General features: G+C 38.2%; 1 protein-coding gene across 2 annotated transcripts in view; it reads right to left on the bottom strand.

The window, feature by feature from the left end:
* Positions 1-13873, bottom strand: part of PCSK5 (proprotein convertase subtilisin/kexin type 5) — a 260142-nt gene that overhangs the window by 102708 nt on the left and 143561 nt on the right. For both annotated transcript variants that reach the window (XM_071731597.1, XM_071731598.1), the window contains exon 10: positions 8792-8895. In XM_071731597.1, the coding sequence (XP_071587698.1) occupies positions 8792-8895 (104 nt within the window). The remainder of the gene's footprint in view (positions 1-8791; positions 8896-13873) is intronic.

Here is a 13873-nt window from a genome sequence, read left to right as displayed (position 1 = left end):
TGCTGACAACCTCAGCGGAGTGACCAGGAAAATTACTTCTCTGACTCTGAAGGAGCAGAGTTGTGGCTGAAACAGAAAAACCTGACTAGTGCTGGCTGGTGATTGCTAAGACAGACAAGCTGCTGCTTCACTGCAGCAGCATTTGGCTGTAAGTCATAAAGGCTCTCCGGAAGGCATTAATTTATATCACTTGAAATGAGAAGGCTTATTTGTGGATGGAATAAATCTGAGGATTATGTGCATTTAGAATGGAGAAAAAGTTTGCTGAAAAGAGTTGGCTAAGGAGAATCTACAGCAATAAAAGCTATAATTTTTTAACTGGTTGGATCTTTTTATGTTGGATTTTTTTATGGTGGATCTTTTTTTCAAGAGGCACAAGAGCACGGCAGCCTGCAGATTTTCTTTAAACAAAATAATCCATTTTCTGACTGCACCATGGGAAACCTTTTAAGAAAATGTACTGATTTCCTATATCATGAGCAAATTTATCCTCAGTGGTACATTTAGGGCTCCCCTGAAGCAGCCAAATGTCATTTCACCCTACCAAACAACACAAACATCTTTTGGTGAGAGCTTCTATACCAGATTTCATCTCAGAACAGATAATGACAGATGAGTCAAAGGTTCTGTAAGTGGAAATGCTGACAGATCATTAGCACAAAGATAGCATTGCTGTGCTGTCAGGTGTATCAGACACATGATGTAGAGCATTCTTCTTGTTCTGTCTCACTCAGGGGCTGTGTCTGTTCAGAAGTGCCAATGCTCCAGAGGGATATTTACACTCAAACTAATTTTTGAGTGAGCATAGGGCTGCACTAGATTTTGGCAGAAGGATTATACACAAATATGCAGAAAGTCATAACAAAGTGTTTTGCAAATTCTTTAATAATATGGTGATTTTCAGAACTAAGACTATACCGGCCTCACCCCAAGGTAGAGAAATTATTAACTAACTAAGCAGACTTTACACTATTCCAGTACAGCTTTTTAGCAGATTCTGATCAGTAAACTGAAGCAAAATGAAGTTCACTAAAAAGCCATGTCTGTGCAGATAGTTGGACTAGTGATGCTGGTAATAGACCTTGTGGATGAACTTCTGCATTCCCTTTTTTAAGAGTGGCCAGAGAGACCTCCCAACAGCTGTTTTTTTTTTTTTTCTGGAGGGAAAAAGTGATAGAATTATAAACAGCTTTTAGATCCAGCTGATCTAAATTGTCCTAGATAGGCCTTTTTTTTTCCCTATGATTACTAGGTGTTCTACATCCTACTGGAATTATATAAATCCTTAAAATGCTGTAGATGGTGCAGTCGGTTTCCTAACTGGCCTGGAAGTTAGTTCCTCTAAAGTGGACACAATCTGGTAATAAAACAATTGCAAATTTTGTAATTACTGAAATGCACTACAGCAATGCAACAAGAGTAAAGAGCTTTTTTCAAAAAAGAACTACCCTGTGCACAAGATGTTCACCATTGCCATGGATGTACCCAGATATGGCTAGGTATTTGCCTAGAACTTTCTCACAAGTGTACTGCTTTGATTATTAGTCTATGAAGAGATCATAGAAATGCATATAACTTCTAAGGACTTTTAAATTCAATCTTTGCTGTCTAAAATTAAAACATTCTGCTTTGGAGAATAGTATCCATTTACTATTCACTTTTAAAATTTTTTGATCCTGAGTCTTTCTTAATAATGTAAAATGGAAATCTACATATCACATTAAGTGGAGACTCAGAGGTTATGAGCACGTAGGGAGAGACTTCTATCCCACTCCTTCCTCACTGCCCCCAGTCCTTTGTAAGGTTTTGCTGAAGGACTGAGAAAATAATGTAAAAGGTTATCATTCCATCCGTGTGCATCCTTCTAGTACTGTCACTTGACAAGGTGTGGAATATTATGAGATGCAGAAGATAGTAATCATGCATAGCTTTGTGTCTAGGACAGACAGACACCACGTCTGTCAGCTGCTGAGCAGAGGCATTACCTTTTAAAATTCTTTGCCTGCGGTGCTGGTTGTGGCTTAGCGACAATTCTGTGGTCTTTTACAATAGAAATTTAAAGCCCAATTTTGCCTTTTGCCTGCTGTTGCTCCTGCTTTAGATCCATTTACTTTACATTTTGAGAAACGCGTAAGTTTGATCTACAACATATGACCCCAGGAAAGCAATCAACTATAACACAAAGTGTCAATCTACTTTTCTTCTGGTATCTGAGTACAGGCCTGACTCCATTTTACATTCACAGCTTCACTCCTTGGTTTTCAGAGCCAGCAGAAAACAGAGTGCTGAGGAGCTAATGAGTTAATGAGAAGATTCAATAATGAAGAGTTTGAGGCTGGGAGAATTAAGTGACACCTCCCTGGCATCTCTGAGAGATTCTCTCACCTCCTTTGTACATCTCCATCTCTGGAATTATACAGATATATTCCTCAACTCAATCTGTGCTTGGAGGAAAACAAACAAACAAATAACATTGTTCTACACTGCAGAATTCCATGTATTTTCCTACTCCCTCCCGCAAATATCAAAGAGGTTTTTTCAGGTCTTTCTCAAGGCTGGCAGAGGTCAGATACATATAGATATATATAAGCCACATTTGCTTTAGCATATGAAAGACTGAAAATTCTTAACGCAATATTCGTATTATAACTTAGAAAATTTTATTTATAGCTGTGAGATGAATTGTTGCATGTGGGAAAGAAACAAGAGCCATCTAGAAAAGCTGTAGTGACTATACAATAAAAGATAATCACTTTAAACTTGCTGCTGAAACGTGCATGTTTTCTCTCCACTTTTCCTCAGCTATCTTCATTTCCAAATTCCACCTCTGAAAATTTGTCTAACTATAGCAATGCTTTCTTGTACAAAGCACTGATAAGATTACAGCATTGACCCTGTGATTCCTGTGGTTTTTAAACATGTTTTAAACATATTTTGACATTCCTTAGGACACAGACCTGTCACATGTGTTCTGTCGGTCCTGGAGGAGACACAACTGTAGCTGGTTTGTCCCTCTCCTTTGCTGGTGCTAAAACACTGCTTTGACTTCAAACAAGAACCAAGCAGGGGCTATCAGGAAAAAGTGATCAGATTAATCTAACCAGTTCAGCTAATAAGACTGATAATGCTAAGCCATGTGAGTGAGTGAGCAAGTGAGTGCCAACATATCTCTCAGACTTAACATTCACCAATCTATTGAAGACCTGGTCATGTACATGTGGCTGGATTTCCTTTTCCAGACAGCACTCTTTCAGTCACTCTTCCCCAAGCCTGCAGCATTTCCTGCAGTTGTTGTAACACAACTGCAGGGCCCCAGACTTGGCCTTGATGAACCTCATACAATTGGTCTCAGATCACCAATCCAGCCCTCCAGGTCTCTCCAGAGCCTTCCAACTTTTCATCCAATCAACCGGCCCTTCCAACTTGGTGTCACCTTCAAACTTCCTGAAGCTGCACTCCATCATCTGTCCCCAACACTAAGCCCTGAGGAATACCACTTGTGACTGGCTACCAGATGGAGTATGACTGGACACCACCGCTGTAGATGCATTTCAGTTGGGTTATTGATGCTCTGATCTTTTTTTTTGGGGGGGAGGGGGAGAGAAGCCCTAATTCCTCTGTAATCTTAGGTGCTTCTCTAGTTTCCAATCCATCTTTTGGTCTTTGCGACCCTGTGATCTCCAACCCCTATCTCCACTGAGGTGTCTATGGTGCTGCATGCATTAATAAAGGGACATTTCAAATGTGCTCTAGTGTACCCTGCCCATTTTGGAGAAGACTGAAGGACCTCACTGCCCCTCAAACACTGGCATACTGTCCCCAGGGTTATCTCTAGTCTGGTTTTATCCCTTTCCCCCTTTCAACGTAGTTTAAAGTTCTTTCAATAAGTCCTGCTAACTCCTGTGGAAAGATCCTTTTCCTCCTTTTAAACAGGTGTACCCCATATGTCTACAGCAGGACTGGTGTCATGTAGACTGACCCATGATCAAAAAACCACAAAAATCTGCTGGCGACTCCAGTCTTAGAACCAGTTATTGATATGCTGGGTCTTCCTCTTTCTTCTCTTATCAATCCATGCAACTGGAAGGATAGAGGAGAACAGTACTTGCATTGATTCCTTAACCAGTTGTCCTAAGGCCCTGAAGTCTCTTTTGATTGTCCTTGGACTTACTGGAACTTCATCACTAAATGAAAAAACTTACGTAGTAAGGTTCTGGTTCATGTGGTCATGTTTGGAAATGGCATTTCAAATGTTTGTTTCTTGATAAATAGAATTCCCACAACATCAAAATCACAGAGCTTAATGTCTGGCAAACAGGACTCCTGATGTCAGATTCTTCTGATGATGTTATCGTTATACCAGGGCTATAGAAAGTGACACCACTAAGCTGAAGCTTTTTTCAAGCATTAATGCATTTGGACACAAAATCTGACTTAAGGGGATGACCCTAAGCTGGTGTGTCAGAGCTGCAGAAATAGCTGGGGATATGGTGCTGGGGGTATTCCTGGTGAGGAAACACTGCCTTGAGCCAACATAGCCCTGGGAGAGCAAGAGAAACAAGTCGCATGTGAGACAGTTTTAATTAACCCATGCGCACCAAAGAGCTAACCAAGAAATGCACCAACAGCACTATAAGTTGTCCATTGGAAAATATCAGCTTAATTTTTCAAGTACAAAGAAATCATTAGTCTAGTTTGCATAGGATATGGTCTTTTTCATTCTTAAAAAGACCAGTGCCACTTCATGTGTCAGATGGTCAATTACCCAAAACTGGGATACTACATCATCCAAACTCAGAGTTTGCTTCACTTGCTGCATACACCACTTAAGTTAGGAACGGGTAGGAATTGATACTGGCAGATGAAGGCCTATGAAAATAACAGCTAGCATCTGTAAGGCTGGATAGTCTTTTGATAGATGAACAGTTTTGACTGGCTGACATAAGCGTCCATAAGTGCTTGCTATTTTTCAAAAGTCTTATGCCAGCTTCTATCAATTATTGAAATAGATAATTTTAAAGTTATAGGAAAGACGTAGCAGAGTGTTTATGACTAGTTTATTTGTCTTTTCTGAAATGAACACATTCAGATTACCTTTCTGGTCTCTGAATTTATGACTGGTCACTGGTGACCCTAGAGGAACATAAATCTGTCTAATCTAGGTTTCCTATCTAGGATCATAGAGAGGTTCATCTCTCACTCCCAGACTAGTAATTCTTTGCTCAGAACAAAGTAATCACCTGTTTTATCAAATTCTGTAATTAAGAAATTATATTAAAAGGCCAGGAAACATTAAGTGACCAGTTCTCTCTAGTGGTCAGCCTCCAGTGGAAGCAGCAGATCCTCTGGCTAACCCAAAGGGATCTCGTATAACTCTGGTAGTGTGTTACAGGACAGCTCCTGGTTTCTGTAGGAAGTATACTTCCACTGGGACTATGAAGGGGCTGAAAATGAAGAGGATAGAGTTTTAATTTCCTTTTATCTTTCAGTAGCATTTTATTTTACTGCACTGAAGTGCTATTGTTTGCACAGTTCCTTCATTGTGAATGGTCTATTTCTCCAGAGACAGTATTTGAGTATTTGGAGCTTTACTTGCAGAGAAAGAATAATTCAGATTTGGTCACTGTTCTTAAAACTGTGGTGTTTCATTCTGCATCTTTCAACCTGGCATTAATGAAGCATTCCCCTTTTATGAGTAGTGCAGTTGCACGCTCTCTTTTTGACCAAACAACTGACAGAACAAGGAGCCTGTGATACCAATCTGCCACAGCAAAACCAGATCAATATTTTCAATATCTTCCCCAAACCAGATGTTTTCTAGTATTTTTTTCAATATAACCACTTAATTTTATGCTTTGAGCATAACATAGCTATTTAGCTAGTGACAAATTGCATGTACAGCTAACTAACTAGATAATATCCCCAAAGGAGTACTCAAGTCTTTCTTTAAGAGACTACCAGGTAATAAGTCCCCAAAGATACATGCTGGTTGACAACAAAACAATAATAAAAAATTATCAAGAAAAAGTTTTTTGTCCATTCTTGAGTTAATTCTACTTACATGCATTTAATGAATGCTGCTTATTTGCCAGAAAATTAAACAAATAATGGGCACCACTTTAGGAAATCACTAGCTGGTTTAAGTGTTCTTGATGAATTAGTCTTTCTTTTTATGAACGTAAGGCAGAAAAAAAAAAGAGTTCTTGCAACCAGTAATGACATCTCTGAGCTCTCTCTGTGTGTTCTGCAATGGCAAAACACTGCCAAGCACTCAAGCAAGGGACAGGGTTGCCATGCAGCCCAGAAAAACAGTCCTCTGAAAAGGCATGCTGACCCACTTTCAACTACCAGCTTTCCTGACCCTTTGATGAGTGAGAGGTTCTTCCAAATTTTTGTTGTTTTCACCCATTCAGTTCTCTTTTCTCAAGAAGCAAGCCTGTCTCTCTCTTTCTCTTTGTTTACTTCTTTCTCCGCCAGTATGCATAGAAGAAAGGCAGATTGTTTCTTGTGACTGTCTTTGCTTTAGTTAAGTAAAAAAAAATAACCATCTTCCACCACTTCCCTTGTTAAGAACATGCTGTGGAAGAAATATGGATATTGCCTTTAACAAGATTACGATACAATTCCTTAAGTAACTCAGTCTGATCGGAGTAATTCATCTATGAAAAACCATACTTTAATTGTTACTCTTGGCAACTGTGAAGGATAATAGTGTAATATTATACTAAATATTGCCACATGCAACAGTAAAAAAATACTGTTTCAGTCTTGCCAGCAGCAGTGTGTGCAGACCCCCTTTTGAATTCAGGTTTGGATGTTGTGATTTAATCTAAATCTTTTGCTTCTCCTTCTCCAAAACCAACAGAGGTTTAAAGAGAGCTGCATTTTTATTGGAACCATTAGCTCAGTCCAAGTTGCCAAAATAATTTAGTTAAAACTGCTTTTATTTGGGTTAAGGCTGAATCCTGAGCTCCACAGAGGTTGAGGCACTTAGTTTGTCTTCCTTTTTTTCAGTTCCTCCATGGAGTCTACAGCAGAGCTTTGCCAGCTCAAGTTGTATTTCTTGAATCCCAGCACCCCAGTTGAGCTTATCTACATCTGAGACTTTGCACAAGTGGAGGAGAAACATATTTTCAGTCCTTTTCCTCACTGTTTATCTGAAGAAATGCATAGGAAAATGTATGGCTCTAAGGACACAGAATAAGCAGGCTCCAGTGGTGCAACCACGCAAATCCTGCTGCCAATGCTGCTACTGCTGGTGTGTTAATGTGACCTCTGCTTTAACAATGAGCAACAGCTGCTGTGAAATGCCTTGAAGGGTGTTCACCTCTCTTGGGCAGCAAATGGAAAAACATACATAAATATAGAATTTTGGAAATGAGTTACAGAAAAAAATGCTCTATTTTATGCCACTTGAAAAGCATTGTTTGAACTTCAGGTAGCTCCAAAAAAAAAAAAAAAAGGATAATAAAATAAGGTCACACACTCTTGCCAAAACTCTTTAAATTGTGTGAGCTGCTTCACAATAACAAATATTGTAATGCTACTGTAATTAAGGAAGTACCTATTTCTCACTTATTTCTCACTATATATGTACTGTGTATGTGGCTTACAGGCTCTTGACTGCCAGAATCTTCATGTGATGAGGGAGTTCAAGTAAGCACCCATTTCTATATCTATGCTCTGAGGTTAGATCCTGGTTAGGATCCAAAAATGAACAGGATTTCGTTTGTTTGTTTGTTTGTTTGATTTCAATTTCATTGCAGCAGAAATATCATAAGTCAGAACGGTATATTAAAGATTCTGTATGGTAGCACTGCCCTGATCTGAAATAGATTAAAACTAGGATTCAGTTTTAAAATGAAAACAGAGTAAAGATTTGATGGTTCTTGTATATTACATTCTTGTCTCAGGAAATCCTAGTGGAAACCAATTCACGTTTTATCTCAAAAGACTGCAGCCCTGGGTGGAATTCCCATGAAAAGAGGAATAAACCATTCTGGTTTTTGATTCTTTCTTAGATGCAATCAAAACTGAAAGCAGTAAGAATTTAGTGAGCGTGAATCAGAAGCCAGTGTGAATCAGACTATGTTGAAATGCAATGTAGGGATTCAAGATCCAGTTATAACCCACTCTGAATATACATATTTTATTTAATGTCATAAATGTTTACCTCTGCTTGCATTACTAAACAGGAAAAAAGTTAAAAAAAGAGGTAGCTTTCATATAAAATTACAAGAGTGTACAAAATTTTAGAAACCTACATGACAACTGACTGTATAGTATGAATTCTGTCCCTTTAAGTCTTACTAGGTCAAGGTTTCATTTTATCATAAATCTGCCAGAAATCTTAAATATAAATAAATGTAGGCTGAATCACATAAAACAGAAATTTGAAAACACTGCTTTATAATTTTTAATCTAAATTTTCAACAAATCTGAACATGCCGGGAAGCCAGATATTGCTCTATCGTCAACTCTATACCATTTTATCAGAGTACTACTGTATAACGAAAAATCAGAAAACCACCAGCTTACTCAGTCTTCTGCCAGTGGTGCATGAAACAGGACTGAAGGGGACTAAGAAGACTCAGTCATTGCATTGTGTTGGTGCCATTTTTGAGTTTAGCGATTCTAAGAAGTTTTGCTTATATAAGAGGAAATAGGTCCTTTCGATGTGAGCCTGAACGATCTCAAAACTAGGGTCAAAAAAACCTATTCAAGATTATTTCTTTTGAAAAATATCAAATGAGATGTTGCTTTTGAGGCAAAGAAGAAAGGAAGCTCTCACCCTTATAACCAGCTGCGTTGGTTTTCCAGTCATTAGCATTCAGGTGTCCTGCACGTGAAGTCCTGACAATAATATGTTGTATGTCTCTCCAGGTCAGAAATGGACTATGAAAAAGCAGAAAGACAAAGTCACAGATCAGACATGTTTTACCAAACTGTAGGAATACAAGGTCATGTAAACGAAAAAGTAACCAAACCAAACCAACTCTTGTATATGTTCTCTGCGTTGCTTGAAGGGGGCTTGCATCAAGCAGACTGTAACAATATATTATAATATTCCATTATATAAAATTTAAAGTAAGAGGAAGGAGTACATTTCACATCGAGGCGACGTGTGTGACCACCAGCTACTGTATGTAATCTACCTTGACCACTGCAAAAAAACCACCCCAAAACCCAGGAGACAACAGCAAAGAAAAATGTTGGCTTGCTGAAAAGCTCTACTAAGTCTTACTATCTATGTGCTCAAGCTGACAATTCCTTTAGGCTTGCAGCTCCTACTGAATTTATTTCAGGTGCCTTCTCATTTTTTCATTTTCTGTTACCCATGGTCTTTGAATTCCCAGAGGGCCTGTGTGTATTTTTCAAGAAGAGCAAGTATCCAGCACTGAGTCTTAGTTACAGAGGAACCAGCACTGAGTCTTAGTTACAGAAGAAGTGCCTGATTGCACAGAGCCAACATTGGCTCTCTACACTGTTCAGGACTATGCAGTCACTGAAAACATGGGAAACCTTTTTTCAGGTCCTTAACACATGCTCTTGTGCCTCACAGACCAAGAAGTCATTTGAGCCAGCAGACAAATGATTGTTCCTGGCACTTGTCTTTAAGCATGATATTTGGGCTCTCGATTCCACTTGCAGGTAGAAACTAAACCAATGCAGCACCTTGTAAGTGTGAGAAGGTCAAAGAATGGGTGATTGTGAGCAGGTCACTTTCTGGGGCAAGTGGGAAATTGTCATGACATGGCGTGACTCTACAATGTCTTAAATGGACACATAGACAACTTACTAGAAAAGTCAGTGAGAAATTTCTTTGGAGAGCAGATACAGAATAACAACATGCAGAAATATCTTGTTCTTCTATAAGTTCCCTTGACAGTAGAATCCAGAAAAATCTCACTTCTCTCTCTGTTCAATATAGAAAAATGAATCCAGTCATGTGGATTGGTGTTCTTCACCCTTTGTTTCATGAACTTCAAGAACTACTTTTGTCACAAGAATTATCTTTTTGGAAATCCTTAACTACTCATTGCTTTATGATGCTTAAATATGGAACTAAAATCCTGCTTCTCTGAGGAAGCCACTAGGGAAATACACCTGATAGTCTGTTAAAAATGAGCAGTTTTTTTTGGTTTTTTTTTTTCATTCCAGATGCAGCAATTTAGGTTTTCAAGCAACGAAATTTAGCCTCCACAAACTTGAGGAGTAGGCAGTAGGGATGTAGAAGTTAACAAACTTGTTTATAGAAAAAACTGTTCTTCTCTTATCCCCTGAGTGCAAGTAGACATACATTAATGAGTATGTCTATGGAACAATGGAAGTTCACCTGTGTTGGTGGCATTACTGAAAATGAAAACAAATTTCAGAACCATAGTTCCACAGGAGAGAAAAACTATGACTCACATATGACCGATTTTTACACACTTTACCTTCCAATAGCCTTATAATCCAGATGCTTGAAAACCAGTAGGAGTTGCCAAAAATGTCAGACATCTTTTATGTTACAAGATTTTGAGGAATAAAGACAGTGACCAAACCATTTACCAAAATATTTTTCTTGTTTCCTTTCCAAAAATGCAATTTTAATTCTGAGTGTCTCTTTTCCATTTTCATTTCCCAGTGGGTGTGTGCAGACCACGGGCATGCTGATATAACCTAGCACTTTTCTACCTACAGCTGGGACACCACAGGAAGTGATACATATTCTACTGGAGTCAATACAGAAAGCCCTGTCTCTGTCTGTTGCAGAAAAAGAAAAAGGAGATGGAATAACCCGAAGAGGGAAGATATTTTTTAAGTGAATCTCTTATTAACAGAATCCAGAATTTTTTGTAATTTCTCATGTTAATGGCAACAAGGCATAAGGGTATTCCTATGTTTAAATCATTCTTTTACTTTTACAGGGAGCTGATGCCTTTTGTCCCTGAGCATTTATTAAAGCATTAATATATCCACAGAAACTTCTTCTTAAAGTGGAATTTCTCACTCAAGACAGTTGAACTAGAATGACAGGAATTGTTTATTCAGCTGAGCTGGTAAAAATTACAGAAAAAAGAAATAAAAGAAGAAATATGTCATGAATGTAAGCAGTATAAGCAGCGCTAGGGGTTTGTAAGATAGGATACTCTTGGACAGTCACGTAACATGCTTTAGAAAAAAAAAATCACTATGATTTTATACTAGCTCAGGAATTCCACTGGGAGTCTATGAGAAGTCTTAGAAAAACATGTTTCAGTCCTTCAGGAAGACCTCCAGGAATCCTGAGAGCTGCATTCTTTATAATCTGGAATCTAAACAATCTGTTCTTCTCTAAAGCAAGCTGTCCACGCTATTGGTGAAAAATAATGCACTAAAATATGCCTCTCAACCTCTTAAGCAGAGATTCAAGATAGAGCACACTCAGCTCATTACTTAAAGAGGAATGATGCATCTCACGGTGGATCTCACAATGCTTAGACAAGGGATCTAAAGATATGAGTCTTCACTTGAAAATGCTGCTCTCTCATAAATTAGACTTAGTGGGTCAGTCAGCAAATATGATTGTCTCAGAGTCATGGAATACTTCTAAAAACAAAAATCATAACAGAGCATAAAAACTAAGCTGTCCACTGGTGTTCCTACCACCCTTATCTAATCATAAAAATTAATGTGAGAATTACTGAGGCAAAAGCTTGATCTAATGTCTGATTCCCAGTACACAAATAGTCAAATATTAGTCTGCCTCTTATGCAGCTTTCAAATCTGCTTGCTTACTGCATAGTTCATAAGATTTTTATGTTTTCTTCTCAAGAAATGGCAGTTTGGGCATATAAGAGAATCAAAAGTGTAAGAAAAATACTCAAATAAGTCCCTGTGGACTACTATAGGACCTTGCTATACTAACCACTAAGCTATTGCCAGACTGTAATTTTGTTTCTAGATTAGACACCTCATTTGAAAGAAAACAGGTTTGCAACTGTTTGCCCGTAATTCCTTTCAGAAACAAAAGCACATAAAAAAAAAATCCCAACAAACCAAAACCAACCAAACAGAGAAAATAGCCAGTCTGAGAAAGAATGGGGATTTTGAGTGGGGCTTTTGTTGTTTGTTTTGAGAGTTTATTTTGTTGTTGTTAGGTTTTGGCTTTGTTTTGTTGTTGTTGTTTGTTTGCATGTCTTGAGGTTTTGTGTTTTTTTTTAACAAGATAGTCCAGCAGCCAATTTTAAAGCATCTGGAAAAAGCACAGAGTTGGTCAAATATTTATAAAATATGTCAAATTGGATCCTAAATGAGTAAACAGTTGTTTGATAGCCATGTGGGCCCCAGATCCAGACAAGATGTCACTGATGTTAATTGATTTACCACTTGATTAATCTCAGAAGAATTAAAAGCTAAACATCTTGAAATGAACAAATGCATTAACAAGAACAGTACTAACTCTGCTTCATAATGGATTTATTTCAAAAAATTTTCCTGCCAGAAAATTTCTTTTCAGTGTCTCATCTGGAGCTGCCTTGGGATTACACATACCAGAAAATACTCAAAATCAAACCAGAATAAGCAGAAGTGAGAACAATAACATACAAAAGTCGCTGTACAGCTGCCAAAAAATAATGAATGTTAACCCATAGTTATACTCTAAGGTACAGTTCTCCTCTTTCTGGCTTCTCAAAATGTTTTTGAAACAAGGTAAATGAGAAAAACCCCAAGTATTACAAATATAATAGATTTTACTACAGTAATATTCATATGACTTTGACATGTATCCTTGAGCAGGCTGCTTAGCAATTGTAGATTATAATTTCTGGACTAATCTGATTTTTTCATTCCACAAGAAGCCTTCCTGGTGACAAGTGGGATAATCTTGGAAATACAGTAAGGAATTCAGGGTCTATTCTTTTGCACAGCTGTGGCAAGTCACACTTAATTCATCCATTTCAACAGTCACTAAGTAACTTTAGTACATCACTCATATTTTAAACATATTAATATTAAACATCTCAAGCTCACAAATTCTACAATATCAGAATTTTCCATTCAAAGCTATACAGTTTGCACATCTTTTCAAGGTAATACCAATTCTCCGTATAACATCTTCTTCATCAGTTTATGTCTAGATCTACTTTATGTCATTCAGATCATATTTGTGTAGCCTCTCATAGATTATAATGCAGCCTTGTCTCTTATGAGTCAGTGTTTGAAGCCTTTTGCACTGACTATGAAAAGCTTTTGGATTATCTTCATATTGTTTTCTTTAGAGTAAAATGCAGACAAGAGATGATATGACATATATTACTTTAGATGAGCTGCAGGATAAGCAGCAGTATCTCCACCAGCAATGGTGTTCTGGTTACCTGTGTGAAATCTGCAGTGCACACAGTGGTGCCAGATTCCAGAAGCTAGAGTATGGTATTTTTCCCAGAGACAGAAAACCCTAATTGCCAAAAAAACCCCACAATCAGTGGTTAGATGAAGGCTGGTAATGATGACTTTCTGAGGAAAAAACTCTTGAGAGGTACCTGAGTCACATCCCTTATTGTGCAGTCTCTAGAGGAACAATTAAATAGGACAACACAAGGGGCAGCGTGCTCAGTCTGCTGAGCAGTGTGGAAGCAACAGCAACAAAAACCTTAGGTCAGTTGCCAGAATTGATCTATCTGACAAGTCCAGTGATACTGATTATTTTTAATACAGTTGAGCTATGACACTGCAGTGCAAGGAATCTCAAAAGAAAGACTGCAGGGAAACTAATATCCAGCAAATCTGTTCCTCTTCACCTTCCCCATTTTCCTCTTGCTGCGCAGACCCAGACAGGGAAAAGCAGGTCAGATCTGTGCTCTCAAGGTGAACAGTCAGCAGCACTCCTAAAAGCAACCTCAAAGTC

Source organism: Heliangelus exortis, chromosome Z (genome assembly GCF_036169615.1).
Source record: "Heliangelus exortis chromosome Z, bHelExo1.hap1, whole genome shotgun sequence".
NCBI lineage: Eukaryota > Metazoa > Chordata > Aves > Apodiformes > Trochilidae > Heliangelus > Heliangelus exortis.
Note: the sequence above shows the minus strand (reverse complement) of the source record. Positions and strands in the feature narration are given on the sequence as shown.